The 16679-nt window shown below is 42.4% G+C and overlaps 1 protein-coding gene across 3 annotated transcripts in view; it reads left to right on the top strand.

Moving 5' to 3' along the window:
• Window positions 1-16679, top strand: part of MCHR2 (melanin concentrating hormone receptor 2) — an 82864-nt gene that overhangs the window by 45489 nt on the left and 20696 nt on the right. For all 3 annotated transcript variants that reach the window (XM_073336855.1, XM_073336853.1, XM_073336854.1), the window contains one exon: window positions 3263-3472. In XM_073336855.1, coding sequence (XP_073192956.1) covers window positions 3263-3472 — 210 coding nt within the window. The remainder of the gene's footprint in view (window positions 1-3262; window positions 3473-16679) is intronic.

Raw genomic sequence — 16679 nt, 5'->3', positions numbered from 1 at the left:
CTTTGGTGGACTGGGGCCTAAGTGCCCAGATTAACTAGCTAATGCTCTGTAATAACCCCCCATGAGGTTTTTAATTAAAATATATCTCTTACATGTGTTTTGAAAAGGTACTTTTCTGTCTCTGTGCTTCTTGGTTTGTTTATGTAACAATATGGCCATCTAAAGTCAGAGAGCCTGTTAGTTACACAGGTGACATGCTGAAGCACAGCCCATCTACAAACACCACTCCTGCACACCCCTCTCTCTCTCTCTCTCTCACACACACACACACACACACACACACACTCACTCACTCTCTCTCTCCTCCCCACACACAACTGAGGCCTGTGCTGAGCTAGGAACTTATTTTTTGTAAAGGACCGGATCCTCATCCTCCATTGAGGAGTTCTCTAATTTACACTACCTGAGGCTCTCACCCACTGTCTGCAGATATCATTGAACACACAAAAGCTGTGCTATAGGAACCTAACTATGTTTGCAAAGTCAAACACTTCCAAGTTAAAAAATGCCGAATTAAGGCTGCCTGTGCAACCTTAATTCAGCCCCTTTATGCAAATGAATTATGATAAATCTTTAATTATATGATCACACACTATTTTTTCCCTACACAACCCCTGCCTCCTTCCATGAATAGGATGGACAGTGCTCACTGAATGAGCAGCTCTTCAATATTTTGTTTTCTCTGGATTGTTCAGTGCATGGCCCCAGGGCTTTTTTTACTGCACACTATTCAAACCCTGATCCAAAGACAGAATTATTAATTTCCTCATGGGCTTTTATTATTAGTTATTTGTATTATCATAGCACATAGAGCCCCACTCATGAACTGGGACTCCATTGTGCTAGGTACTGTACTAGTCACTATAACAACTGACAGGTTTCAGAGTAGCAGCCGTGTTAGTCTGTATTCGCGAAAAGAAAAGGAGTACTAGTGGCACCTTAGAGACTAACAAATTTATTTGAGCATAAGCTTTTGTAAGCTACAGCTCACTTCATTGGATGCTGTAGCTCATGAAAGCTTATGCTCAAATAAATTTGTTAGTCTCTAAGGTGCCACAAGTCCTCCTTTTCTCATAACATCTTAGTGCCTCACAAACAATTTTTTTTTCACAACAACCCTGTGAGATGAGGGGTGGTATTATCCCCATTTTACAGACAGGGAACTAAGGCACAGAGATTAAGGACAACTGGATGCCCAATTTGAGACACCTGATTTTCCAACTTCTCATTGCACTATCTAGCACTTTATATATTCAAGAACAGCTCCCATTGATTTCACTTGCAGCTGAGAGCGTTTAGCCCTTCTGCAAATCAGACCCCAGGCTATCGACTTGGGCATCCAGAAAAGAGGAACACACAACTAGTAACCACCTGTGAAGAGTTTGGTTTAAGTAACTTGCCCAACATCACACAAGAACTCTGTCACAGAGACTGGAATAGAATCCAGTTCTCCAGGGTTGTATTCAGCTGCTTTAACCAGGAGACAATCTTTGATCTCCTCCAATCCCTTTCCTGCCGCTTTCACTACACAGCTTCTGTAATAAATGAGGCAGAGGACCTAGAGACAACACCCTCCTTCAGTACACGACCCTGATTCACTCCTCAAAGCAGCAGTACTGTGGAAAAATAATATGTGATCATGTAATTATAGACTGTATCATAATGCATTTGCATGGGGGGGGAGCAAATTAAGTTTATATAGGTAACCTTGATTCTGGTATTTTGCAACTTTTGAGTGTTTGACTTTGCAAACTTAATAATGCTTTTAACATAGTTTAACATGTGTGTAATATATTTTAAAAATGTGAATATACATCACCAGCCAGAGAATAAAAAAGCTACAATTTAAGATGAAGAAATTATATGATAATCCCTCTGAGAATGAGCAGGGTCATCTTTGCTAGTTGAGCCAGAAGAAGATAAGACACAGGAAAGAGCAACAAAAATTATTAGGGGTATGGAACAGTTTCCTTATGAGGAGAGATTAATAAGACTGGGACTTTTCAGCTTGGAAAAGAGGCAACTAAGGGGCGATATGATAGAGGTCTATAAAATCATGAATGATGTGGAGAAAGTAAATGAGGAAGTGTTATTTACTCCTTATAACACAGGAACTATGGGTCACCAAATGAAATTAATAGGCAGAAGGTTTAAAAACAAACTAAAGGGAGTATTTCTTCACACAACACACAGTCAACCTGTGGCACCCTTTGTCAGAGGATGTTATGAAGGCCAAGACTATACCAGGGTTCAAAAAAGAACTAGATAAGTTCATGGAGGTACAGGTCCAGCACTGGCTATTAGCCAGAATGGGCAGGGAAGCAAAACCATGTTCTGAAGTGTCCCTAGCCTGCGTTTGCCAGAAGCTGAGAATGGGTGACAGTGGATGGATCACTTGATGATTACCTGTTCTGCTCATTCCCTCTGAAGCACCTGGCATTGGCCAATGTTGGAAGACAGGATACTGGGCTGGATGGACCAGTGATCTGACACAGTATGGCCATTCTTATGTTCTTATATAATGGGACATGGAAGGATGTATTTATGATAACTGACCAGTTGAGGCATTATGATGGCATATGGCCAAAATAACAATAGAAGTGTTTTAATTCAAAGTACCAAAATTCACTGTCCTCTCTCATTCCTCTCCTCCCTATTATTTCTATTCTCTCTTTTACATAAGCAAACAAACAAATCTTGCCATGTCTCGCATCCCCTTGCAGCCCTGTTAGCAAAGGAGATTCCTCTCATTCCCAGATATATAATTATACATTTTCTTCATCTGAGGAGATATGTTCAGCATTTGTAAGTCTGCTTACTTGCTTCAAGTGTGGTGACTTGCATGGAAAATGTTTTGTGGGAGCTACTGAAAATCATTTTCACTTGTGACCTAAACTGCAACTAGAATCCAGACAATCGGAGGTGGCCAATTAGTGCTTTTGGGCCAGATTTATAAAGGTGCTGAAAGGGGCCCAGTGGGATTTTCGAAATTGTCCCTTTAAAAATTTAGCCCTTGGTTCACTGCATAATCTAGTACCCAGGTCAGAGTGCCTGAGTCTCGTCTCTTACAGTAGCTTTACCTCATGGAGCTCCATCAACTACAGTGGAAGTATTGAGAATGGAGAATCAGGCCCAGAGACTTTTTAACTTTTATTCAGTTTTTCAAAGAGAAGTTTGGGTTGGCATTAAAAACTAAACAACATTAGCTCAGCAACATTACTATTGACTTTGTCAAGTAATCTGTTTTCCCCATTTATTTCAGGTCTAGGAAAAAAACCATTCCAGATATCTATATCGGCAATCTGGCTGTAGCAGATTTGGTTCATATCATTGGCATGCCCTTTCTCATTCATCAGTGGGCCCGTGGAGGAGAGTGGGTGTTTGGCAGCCCTCTATGTACCATCATTACATCCTTAGACACATGCAACCAGTTTGCATGCAGCGCTATTATGACGGTCATGAGTTTGGACAGGTACGTGGTTTAATCTGAATATATCCTAATTCTGTATAACAAATGCAACACTATTTTAATTTCACATTTAAAAAGTGCTTTCCACAAATTCATCTTTATTAATTCAAGAATAAGAAATGTTCTCTTTCCTGAAGGTGTTAGTTTACAAACAATATGAATACCCTTTTCTTGCTATTTTAGGCCCCGGGTTAAGACGGTACTTGAACACATGCCTAACTTTAAGCATGGAAGCAATCCCATTGACTTCAGTGGAACTAGCTTGGGTTTAAAGTTAAGTACATGCTTATGCAGGTTGCTTCATTGTGGGTGCAGATTACATTAATAGTCAATTTCCCAAAGAAACTATATATATTTTAATGATTATAGTGTAATGATCATTAAAATGGCTTCAAGGTGAACTACAGAAACCTTGATTTTTAATAAAGAGGTGAGAAATAGTATATCTGTTTACATTAATTCTGAAAACTATTTTTCTTATTGGAAATCAGTGACAGTATTGACTGTACAACAGGAATCTCAATTTTAATCATGTCAACAAGGTCCAAAAGCAGTTTTTGTGTAGTTGTGATCTTAAAGAGAGATATGACCATGGACAGGAAGGGTAAGTAATATGTTGAACCCAGGATGCTTTCACAAGTATAGTGGAAAGTGTGAACAAAAAAAAACCCAATGATTCAGGAATAGAAGGAAAGCATTAAGGAAATGTAAAAGAGATGTGAGTTAGGATTAAGAGGTGAGGGGTAGAAAGATTGATTTGCAAGCTGTTGCTGTGATAGGTGTTGACTAAAACCACGGACATGGATCATATCATCAGAGGAGAAAAAAAGAGAGGACTAAAGGATAGAAACTTGAAGGCATATCAATGGAGAATAAAACAGAAAAATAAAATCTAGAAACAGCTTTAAAAGTAGGTAACTACAGCCAGTTTTTATGGGATAGATAAATGTAGTAACATTAGACATAACAATTGAGTGACAAGAAATTGAATAAAAAAAATGAGAAAATGATAATTGTCACTCAAATCCAATTTTTAAGGCTCTGTTCATGAATTTGCTCATCGTTTGTGAGGAAAACCGTGCTTCAATTTTATTCCTCAAAGATTTCTGCACAACATTATTCACCATCTTATTGTTTGGTGCAAAGGGGAGGTAAGGTAAGTTCTGGGACATGCACAAACCTGAAGTAGAGAAGAACATGGCAGAAACAAGCCAAGTCATTTGAAAATGAACCAAAATATAAAAATAGGGTGTACAACTAAACTAGTTCCCAGGCAGGACTTGTAGAGCCAGCACTTCAACCAGACAGCCTCACTTGTTTCTAAATGTAACATTTATGGTGTGGGAGCCCCATTCCTGCATTTCTAAGTTCTTTTGAACCAAGTTTAGCTAGTTCAAATGTAGTTATCTGAGGGAAGGTTTTCAAAGTGCCTAACTCCCATTTATTTTCTCTCCCTAATCCCAATCATGGCAGTATGGTTTGGGAGACAGTGTCCCTCAGGTAACTGGCTTCCAAACTATTCAAGGTTTGATAGGTTAAGACCAGCAGCTTCAAATCCACCCAGAAATGTTTATTAAGTGAAAATTTAAAAATAGGTATATTTTCAAGAACTTAGCTCATTTTAACAATTGATTATCCCAAATTCTTGATAAAAAGCAAAAATCTAAAGGTCAGATCCTTAGGAGGAGGCAGGGAGCTGCTCCAGGTGTGGGGATGAATAACCCACCCAGGAAATGAACTAAAACATCAGAGGAACTTAGATGACTGTTTCCCCTACTAGCCCCACCTATGTTTTCTTTGTAACTTTTGTGGCAAATGTTTTACATAACTCTAGTAGTTTCATATTCTCTTTTAGATTTCCAAAAATAAAAACTTCTTCAAAGAAGTGTGGAATCAATTCAGAACTGTGTGGCCACTTCCAAACAAAGATAGGTTGAGCATGTTGGCTACCAGATCCTCATTAGTGTCTGTCACCTTGCTGGATAATATTATTTTTCCCAGAAAAACTTCCCCAGAAGTGGTCCTTCATGACCTACATTAGAGAGCTATCCAGTCGTGATATTGATATCATAGCCTTTTCTCCCTAAAAAACAACTTTATAGATGAGTGCTTCAAGAAGTGACAAACAGCTGCCTCTCAATGTTAGTTGGAAATTGTACAGACAGCCTAGCAGGGTTTGCCTTTCACTTACTTGATTTAATATTTAATAAATCATTTAAGCAAAACTGTAAAAACTACTTGGGTTGCTAATGCATATTGTCATTTACAACAAGGTTTCCCACAGTGTCACTGAGACATTTGCACTGCTTAATATAGATTAATGTTAATGTCACCAGCAAACATTAAGTACATAACACAAAGCTGAAGCCGTGGCAGAAGAACTTCAGTCTGTTGCTAAAGGGACACATCCTCAGGAACAACTCACAGCTCCTGTCCTTTTAGTGGAGGTGGAGACACACATCAGAGCTTATTCTGATGTCCTTTAAATCAAGAGTAAATCCACTGAAGTCAGTGGAGTTACATCAGTGTAAAACTGGCTTAGGGGACACCAGAACAATCTACAGAGAAGCAGATTTTTTCCCCAAAGAATTATTAATAGTGCTTGTGACTGTACCAAATTCAGCTCTTCCTCTCACCTTCTTTGACCACCACTTTTACAGCTCCATCTAAAGGGCAAGTTAACTTATCCACTTCACAAGTGCTGCTGTATGAATCTGCAAGCAAGGGTTCATATACAAACATTATTAAGTCAACTGAGTAGCTTCCTTTCTATGACTATTTAGTCCATCAACAAACGATCCCAGCCTCTACCAGCATGATCTAGAAGGACTATTATGTCCTTCTGGGGAATGTTCTAGGCGAGGACGTTTAGTGGAAAGATTACCTGTACACTAGTATAGAGAGGGCCAGAACCTTTCAGGAGTTGAGGGGTTGGAGGAGGTCACTGTGTGGCTTTCTGCTTCTCAGGACATTAGACCTCACTCCAGTCTTGTGGAGTGTTTATAACAGCCTCAAAACTGTTCTAAATTGTTCTGGCAGCTGGGGTTTGCTGGAGAGGGAGGGAACTCTGGTCACCCATTTTCTTTAGTCAGACCCCCAAAACCGAGGGGAATTTTTTTATATCAATGGAGCACATGAGACAGATTTGACAGGCCTGTGGATCTGCTCCTGGGTGTTAGACCTCCTCAAGAAGGGCATGCACCTTGGACAGGAACAGGAGGTGCAATAATGGAAAGACAAAGATAAGTAGAGATGTGTGTTTTTTTTTTATTCACGGGGCTGTTTCATTAGCAACAAGGGTTACTGCAGGTGAGTGGTTGGAAAAGAACTGTATTAAACGAACTGAAAGTCCAGTATTATACACTGAGGCTCTGCTGTTTGAGTGTCAGCAACCTTGGTTTGCATTCCTCAGCTCCTGGTGCACACAAAATTAAGTCCCTCTGCAACCTTACTTTCTCCACTTCCACTCATCACAGTACATGGACTTGGTTTATATTATATATTAAAGCTTCTGTTGGTGTTTCCTGTTACAATCCTATTCTTCTATCCTCTTGGCGTGTAAATTGAATTCACATCAATTTAGAAGTCAAACTTACATTTGTCCATGGAGCCTCAGGTCAAGCCTACTCTAACAAGTTAGGTTGACCCAGTTGCATCACTGAAAGATGTGAACAATCCACACCCCTGTGTGACACAGTTAAGATGACCCAACCCCTAGTGTAGATAACACTATGTCGATGGAAGCAGCTGCTCTAGCAGTTTAATTGAAGACAGTCTTACTCTGCTCCTAGTGAAGGAAAGGTCAGATCTCCAGTTCACTTAAATATGAGCAGGATCCAACCCATGTTATCTAAATCCATCAAGAAGTAAATCAGGAATTTGGGACACTAAATTAGAATGGCAGACTCAATGACATTTGAGTCATGTTTACAGAAAAGTATCCTGAAACTTCAAATCACAGTTATGCCTGGTTAATTTTATCTTTCAGATAACCAAGGATTAGTGGCATAATGAGTTCTTTCAGATACATTCTTATCTCAATGGATTTCCTTTCAGATAAAATTCATTTCATTAACATGTTTTCTTTTGCAAAAAAAGTCTGATTTGAAAATGTTTTAACACACCAGAGCATGACAGACAATATAAATCCCAGAGGTTAAATTCAGATATGAAAACCTCATATAATCACTCATTTTTTTTCTGTTTCTATCTGCCAGACAGAAATGTGCAGATAATCCAAAAATTAACACCTGCCTCTCCCTATGGGGAAAAAAGCCTCCTTGCTTTATGTTATTAGTATTCAAAAAATGTATTTTAGTAAATTAAATGTGGTCATAAAACTAAAATATCTTAGTCAAGATGTGAGCAAAACCAATCACTGTAAGCCTGACTCACTCTTACATCAGTTTACACTGGTTTCACTCTACTGTCTTCAGAAGATTTATTCCTGATTTACACTGGAATGTGTGAGACTGGAACAGTTATAAAACTGTTAGAGATAGATCTGGGCTCCGTGGATGAGTCCTATGTGTCTGTGGTCTTGCAAAAGTCAACAGCAAAGCTCCTATTGATTTCAGTGGGGGCAGCAGGATAAGACACTTTAGATTCAGATCTAAATATGAGCTTCCCTAAAGTTTGGTGTTGCCGTTAAGACCCATAATAGAAAGAGTCCTGAGCCATGAAGCTGAGTTTGTGATGTAAATTCATATCCAAACATACCTAAAGTCAGTGGAACAAAAATTGGTCCAGTATTCCTGTTCAGGCAGATCAGGGCCAGCCCACAACATTTTGGCACCTAAGGCAGGGAGCTCAAAAGATGCCCCCATGCCCCCTCGCTTGGGCCAAAACTTTGAAAGGTCTCAATTCTGCCTTCTTCCTGTTCTACTCCTCTCAGGGTACTGCTCTGCTACCTAGCCCAATAAAAGGGAAAACACACCTTAAAATGCCTTGTTCAAAAATTAAGTAACACTAAACTTTCAAACGCCTGAACAACAAATGTAACTTTTCTTGTCTGCATAGTAAACACTGGCATTTTTAGCTGTTGGAATAATCAAAGTGGTGCTTTCCATGCCTTCTTGGTTGCAGAGAGTTGAACTTGCTACCTGCTGAAGGTCCACAGTCTGAGCCAGCTCGTGCTCTATTGAGATGGTTGCAAGACCGACCAGCCTCTCCTGTGTCATTGTGGAGCGTAGATGTGTTATTAACTTCAGCTTGGAGAAGCTGCGTTCTCCACTGGCAACTGTTACAGGAAGTGTTAGAAGTATGCACAGAGCAACAAAAGCATTTGGACAGAAGGTGGTCGTCTTATCTGTGCACAGATATTATTCCAGAACAGCCTTTGGAGTTGATCCTGCTGAAATGTATCTTGAAAGGGCTTTCAGTTCATTACCTAAATCATTTGCATCAATATTGCACATATCATTATGTGTCAACACTCTCTGTAAAGCCCTGCATTACTGGTGTAGGTCTTCTTCAGGTATAGTGAGGAGTTTTGGAATATCATACAACATCCCAAATATACTGCTGTGTTCTTTGAGCTGCATGAAACATTCTTCAGCTGACTGTATTGCACAGTCTAGCACCTGGTTAAAGAATGCAACTTTGAATTGTTGTTTGGGGTCTCTTCCGGGATTATCCCGTGCCTCGTAATCAAAATGTCTTCTTCTTCAGTGATTCTTGTATTCTTGAATGGGTGGGAAAAATAGCTTGAGTGTGAAGTTCCTCTGCCAACTTCTGTGCACTCTTCAGAATATTTTGAAATCCCTCATCTAACCGGTAAGACTGTAGGTATGACTTTGCTTTGTCCAGTTGTTCCATTGCTCCAGATATATCAAGGTCAGCACCTTGGAGTCTCTTGCTTACAACATTTATTTCAAACGGTATGTCATGCCACAACACTAAGCCACACAGAAATTTGAAGTTATGTATGTTTCTGGTGATTCCATTTCCCTCTGCCACTGTTCTCCCACAAACAGTTCCTATCATAGCATTATCCTCCATAATGGTAACGATGCCATCATCTGTCTTCTCAATTTGGTGTTCAATAGGCTTTATCGCCTACACTCGACTTTCCCGTCGTGTGGCACTCAGTGGTTTCAGGGTCAGAGAGGATGTTCCCAGATGTTGCTTCAAAATTTGCCTTCAATGGGTTGATGCAGAAAAAAATACATAGGTGCTCTGAATTACACTAAAAAAATTCAGCAGCCTCACTAGAAGCTGATGCTGCATCACAGACCACCAAGCTCAATGAAAGAACTGCTGGGACAAAAAAAGCGAGGGTTTAACTCTCGGATCCATGTCTGCACTCCTCTGTTCTTTCCTCTCATGTTGGCACCATTATCGTAGCCCTGACCTCTCATGTCAGCTATCCCAATTCCCATATCTTCCAGCTTTTGAAGGAGCACATTTGTCATACCAGCTCCTGGTATGGATCATCAATGTCCATACATTCTAGAAAATGCTCTCTGACAGTCACCATTGCAGGGACATTTTCACTAGGTTCTGTTGTTGTTGTTACAAGACACACCATTAAAGTAATTTGTTCCGTATGGCAGATGTCAGGTGTGCAGTCCAGAACAACAGAGTAATATCTTGCTGACTTCAGATCTGCCACAATCTTCTGTTTGACTTTTGTTGCCAGTAACTGTATGATCTCATTTTGAATGGTTTTTCCAAGGTAGTGGTGTGTGTATATTTCTTGGGCGGTGACTCTTCTTAGATGCTCCTGGAGCACAGCATCAAACTCAGCCATCAGCTCCACAATTTTAAGGAAGTTTCCGTTGTTTGGCACATACAGCTGATCTGAAGTGCCATGCAGTGCTAGGTTTTGGGTAGCAAGCATTCTCACAATGGCAATGAGTCTTTTCAGAACGTTTTCCCAGTAAAGAGACTCTGATGCAATCTTCTCTTGATGCTGATCATCTATGGTGGCCTTTACCCTTAGTCTCATCTCAAGCTCTTTCCACCTATGGAATGCTCTCTGATGATTTCATAGTATCATAGAATATCAGGGTTGGAAGGGACCTCAGGAGGTCATCTAGTCCAACCTCCTGCTCAAAGCAGGACCAATCCCCAATTAAATCATCCCAGCCAGGGCTTTGTCAAGCCTGACCTTAAAATCTTCTAAGGAAGGAGATTCTACCACCTCCCTAGGTAATGCATTCCAGTTTTTCACCACCCTCCTAGTGAAGAAGTTTTTCCTAATATCCAACCTAAACCTCCCCCACTGCCACTTGAGACCATTACTCCTTGTCCTGTCCTCTTCTACCACTGAGAATAGTCTAGAACCATCCTCTCTGGAACCACCTCTCAGTTAGTTGAAAGCAGCTATCAAATCCCCTCTCATTCTTCTCTTCTGCAGACTAAACAATCCCAGTTCCCTCAGCCTCTCCTCATAAGTCATGTGTTCCAGACCCCTAATCATTTTTGTTGCCCTTCGCTGGACTCTTTCCAATTTATCCACATCCTTCTTGTAGTGTGGGGCCCAAAACTGGACACAGTACTCCAGATGAGGCCTCACCAATGTTGAATAGAGGGGAACGATCACGTCCCTTGATCTGCTCGCTGTGCCCCTACTTATACATCCCAAAATACCATTGGCCTTCTTGGCAACAAGGGCACACTGCTGACTCATATCCAGCTTCTCGTCCACTGTCACCCCTAGGTCCTTTTCCGCAGAACTGCTGCCTAGCCATTCGGTCCCTAGTCTGTAGCTGTGCATTGGGTTCTTCCGTCCTAAGTGCAGGACCCTGCACTTATCCTTATTGAACCTCATCAGATTTCTTTTGGCCCAATCCTCCAATTTGTCTAGGTCCCTCTGTAGCCTATCCCTGCCCTCCAGCGTATCAACCACTCCTCCCAGTTTAGTATCATCCGCAAATTTGCTGAGAGTGCAATCCACACCATCCTCCAGATCATTTATGAAGATATTGAACAAAACCGGCCCCAGAACCGACCCCTGGGGCACTCCACTTGACACCGGCTGCCAACTAGACATGGAGCCATTGATCACTACCCGTTGAGCCCGACAATCTAGCCAACTTTCCACCCACCTTATAGTGCATTCATCCAGCCCGTACTTCTTTAACTTGCTGACAAGAATACTGTGGGAGACAGTGTCAAAAGCTTTGCTAAAGTCAAGAAACAATACATCCACTGCTTTCCCTTCATCCACAGAACCAGTAATCTCATCCTAGAAGGCAATTAGATTAGTCAGGCATGATCTTCCCTTGGTGAATCCATGCTGACTGTTCTTGATCACTTTCCTCTCATGTAAGTGCTTCAGGATTGATTCCTTGAGGACCTGCTCCATGATTTTTCCAGGGACTGAGGTGAGGCTGACTGGCCTGTAGTTCCCAGGATCCTCCTTCTTCCCTTTTTTAAAGATTGGCACTACATTAGCCTTTTTCCAGTCATCTGGGACTTCCCCCGTTCGCCACGAGGGGAAGTCCCAGATTGTTGCCTTCTCATGGCATGCCAGATTTCTAGCCAGATTTTTCCAGTCCTTGGTTCCCCTAGAACCCAATGTGGCTGGAACATTAGATTGGAAGAGTTTGCAACAAAAACAGTATGCAGTATTTGAGGGTTGGAGTACATAAGCCATGGCCTCTCCCCTTTGTCACCATTGGGGATTTCACGCCAGTAATGTGTTGGATGGAAACTTCTTCTATTTTCATTGTCTTTGGGGAACATGAAGTTTTCACTTGCTGTGGCCCATGCAGTACAAGGAAGTCCCTCAGGCTACTGCTCAAGTGGCTCCACAGTCCTGGATCATCTAGACTAAAGGAACTAAACTCAGCAGCAGCTGTTTCTTGTGCCTCCACCACACTCTTCTCTGATCTACACTTTTCTTCAGGAATGTGCGTGGTTACATCCATTTGAGCTGGAGATACGGATGCTGCAGTAGCTGCCAGGTCACCTGCACTCTTACTAACTGGAAGATCAGACATCTCCTCACCACTCACATCCTCACTGAGGCCGGAAGGCTCACCATGAACATTTGTGTCTATGTATTTCAGGAGAGCTCCTTTCTGTTTAGATAGAAAAGCTTCCTTTGCTTTCTTTTTCTTTTTCTGAATGCTGCCCCAGAGGGGTGTTTTCTTCTTTCACTCATGGCTGCTGTTCTGTGCCAGCTATAGTGGCTCTCAACACTCAATTCAAGGGGACCAATAAGCAGACTGGTAGCAGGGCCTGAGTGAGGGAAGATATCAGCGTCTTAAAGGCCTAACTGGCTTCTACTATTTCAGTTGACTGCCTGTTCTCCTCAAGTGGGTTCAGGGAAGCAGCAGGAAACAGGAAGCTCCCTGAGAAGCTGGTGTTAATCAGTCCAGGCTCCTGGGGGTGCTAGAGTGGTACATAAGAGGCTCCTCCTCCTCTCTGTCCCTGCAGCTCCTGCTGCTTTCTGTTATTCCCTCTCACCTTTTCTCCTGCCTGCCTGTTATGTCTCTTGTGCCCTCCTTCCTCTAGCACGGCACTCCACCATCTGTGTGCATCTAGAGAGAATACATATGCACCAGCAGCAGACAATTTTCTACACTCTGGGTCCTAGTGGCCCCACCCTCCGACACACAGTCTGGCACCTGAGGCAGTTGCCTCAGTTCACCAAATGGTAAGGCCAGCACTGAGGCAGATCCCTAATCTCTACATAAGAATGGCCATACTGGGTCAGACCAAAGGTCCATCTAGCCCAGTATCCTGTCTTCCGATCGGGGCCAGTGCCAGATGTTTCAGAGGGAATGAGTGGAACAGGCAACCATCAAGTGTTCCATCCCCTGTTGCTACACCAGTATTCCTGATTAAATTCTCCATTATACTCAGTTAGTTCACAGTTTGAGAGAATGCAAGTTCAGCATCTTAAAATTATCTATTGTATAATACATATTAATCATTAAACACATCTAGGATTTAAAGTGTTATAGTATAGGGGAAGCCAGATACTCCCCTCTACAGAATGGCAAGGACAGAAGTAAACATGGAGAAAAAAAGACAAAGGGGCTGTAAGCTATGAGGCATATCTCCCCTACCCAGGGCCGGCTCTACAATTTTTGCCTCCCCAAGCAGTGAAAAAAAACTGCCGCCATGGATGGCAAAAGGAAGAAGCTGCCATCGATTTGCCACCGCAGCCAACAAAGGGGAGAAGCTGCCACCAAATTGCCACCATGGCCAGAGGAACTGCCGCCCCTTGCTAACTGCCGCCCCAAGTGCCTGCTTGGAACGCTGGTGCCCCAGAATCAAACACACACACATTAACCCAATCCTCTCAGATGCGCTCTGTTAATCAGCACTCCCAAACTGACCCCTTATATGTCCTGGACTCAGCAGGCTGGGTTGAACAGTACTTCCAAGCTGCCACCCGCATATACCCCAAGTTCAGCATGACCCTATGCCTACTTTCATGTTACCATTGTTTTGGTAGTAATCCAATTGATAAGCAAACCCCACAGGATTTTGGGGCACTGCAGGGACCTTTAACTTAGGTATGAGGAGTGTTGCTGCAGACACACGCAGAGAGACACACAGACAGAGAGAGGGACACAAACAACCAGCTTAACCATGAAAGCTATTTATTGGCAGTTAATAACCATACAAGGGGAGCCAAATAAACCCATTATAATATTAAATCTAACTTAAATTTGATCACATAAGTCAGGTTTAGAAAACTATAACTGATCACACAAGTCAGGGTCAGAAGGCTATACCGAGAGAAAGAGACTGAGACCGAGTTAGGTTTTCACCACACGGTGAAGCTTGAATCGATCATGGTACCCAGGTGGTGGTGGCAACTGAGGGTCTGGAGTGCTGGAGACAGGCAGAGCTCCCAGCATGATCAGTCAGGAGAAGATGAAGTCCCAGTGGAACTGATACAGATTTTAGATCCAGGCATCAGAGCACTTACTTGAGCATGGGTTTTGTAGGGAAAGAACAATGGTTCAAGGGAGAACACTAGATTTGTTTATGGGTAAAGTGATGGCTCAAGGGAGTATACCAAAGTTGTTTTGTTCAGGCTAGACAACAGGAACTGATCATTCCTGACTATGGGTGGTGTTCCTTCCAGGGAGCTCACAATGCAATTAGGCAGCTTCTGTATTTTGAATACCAATAAAGGATTCATTACTAGAATTGGTCTGATAACTACTGAGCTGGGTATGCGCAGGCATGGATTCATTAACATCTGGAGCAGCAATTCTCCATCATGCAGTGCTTCCCTGATTTTCTGGTCCCAGAGTTCAGTGTGGTTCTTCCTTGGAATCTCTGTACTCCATTCTGTATGCTAATGGAGATGCTTCCCTGTCCCATCTTTGATGCAAATGAGGCTAGGGGAGTTTCCTTAATCCTGTCACCCTTGTCCGGAGAGGTTTAGGTGTGTCTTCCACTGCCTTTTTATTGCTTTTTGTAAGCGTCATGGCTGATTCCCCACTCTGGCACTTCAAGTGTAGAAGGTGGGGGCCCATAAGGATTATGGAATTAAACTCCCAAGGTTACAGCTTTTCTCTGACCTTGGATGGGTAGATGCTGCCACCATCCAAGTGCAGAAAACCCCTTTTGACCCAGGAAGGCGCACCCTCAAGCCCTTTCAGCTCCCTCACCCCAGGGAAGAGCTGAGAAAGAACACAAAGGAAATCAGCTGTTGCCACCAGTTAATTAAACATATGCACAAACCTCTTGGGACACAAAATCCCAAACCTGTACTTAAAAACAAAAAGAAAGGAAACGCATCTGGAACTTAGGCTATTGCTAGATTTAAAAAGAATCTTTTTCTTGAAGTCCAGCTTAATGGTTACAAGCAAAACAAAAGCATTTGGGGGTTAGCACAGAGGAGTCCACAAGCCTTACAGAAATAAGAGATAAACCTAATTGCATCTTTCTAGACATTTCCTGATCTACTTACATATCTGGGGTTTCAAACTGAGTAGTTTTTAGGTATCATCTGGTGATTTTCATACCTGGTTCACAGCTTTTTACAGCATAGCTTCAGCCCTGTTTTTGCTCTGTCTCCTCTCTCTGGATGCTTGGACAGAATGGAGGCGAGCTGGTCCTTGGAGCATCTCTCCATCATTTATGCAGATGTCTCTATACCTTTTTCGGGGATGATCCATAAGGTAGAAAAATGAGCCATCTGCAAACCACTTCTGTTTAGCATCTGCAAGCCTCAGGCCTCCCTTGACTGGACATTCAAGGTGTTTTACAAGAGGGAGGAGGCAGGTATGCTCCTCTCCTTCTATAATTAGCCCAAAACGGGGCTGATGAAATGACTTGCTCTTTTTTAAACTTGATTCCTCGGTTTACTAGGGTGAGAGTCTCTTGAGCAATGCTGGGGTTAGAGATCTGGCCATCCTGTATTTTCCCCAATATGATGTATCTGCTTTGACCCTCCAATAATAAATTCCCAATGAGTGAGGCTCCAGACTGACACAAGACACTCTTTTTCACAGTGGGTAAAGCCTTGCTCTGTTTGATCCAGGAGCCTGGAGGCATATGCCATGACTCTGAGCTTGTCGCATTGCCTCTGGTTAACAGTAGCTCAGATGCTTGTTTCTGAGGAGGCCAATTGAATTACAAAGAGCAGGGCAGAATCAAGATAAGCCAGGGCAGGAGCCTTAGCCAAATCTTGTTTCAATGTGGCCAGGGCAGTCTGTTGGTGTGCTCCCCATTCCCAAAAAATCCTAAAAATCCTGGGTTTTTTTAGTAATGAATACAGAGGCTTGGCTTTGTCAGAGAACATTTCAGTGAACTCCCTGGAGAAATTAAAAGTTCCCAAGAGAGCTCGTGGGGAGTGCATATTAGTAGGAGCAGGTAGCTTTCCTATCATTTCTACCCTTTGTTGATTGGGAGTCCGGCCATTGTCCCCAAGACACACACCCAGGTATTTCACTTGTTGCTGTACTAACTGAGCCTTTTCTCTATTTACCTTAAATCCGGTTTCCTACACTATAGTCAATACCTCCCTGGTGATTTCCCTATTTCCAAAGTGAGGGTATGTATTAGGATGTCATCCATATCTGAAATTACGTGTGAGTGGTGGTCAGGGCGCAAATGGTTCCACATTTCAGAGACGTGGGCATGACAAATACTAGAGGAAGAATGGAAACCTTGGGGAGTCCAGCTGAAGGCATATTGTTGTCCCCTATAGGTAAAAGCAAACTTATACCAACATGAAGGATGGAGGGGTATAGCCATGAAAGCATTAGCCAAATCGATCACACAGAACCAT

This window comes from Lepidochelys kempii, chromosome 3, assembly GCF_965140265.1.
Source record: "Lepidochelys kempii isolate rLepKem1 chromosome 3, rLepKem1.hap2, whole genome shotgun sequence".
NCBI classification, from domain to species: domain Eukaryota; kingdom Metazoa; phylum Chordata; order Testudines; family Cheloniidae; genus Lepidochelys; species Lepidochelys kempii.
The sequence above is the reverse complement of the archived record's forward strand: the minus strand, read 5'-3'. Positions and strand labels throughout refer to the sequence as shown.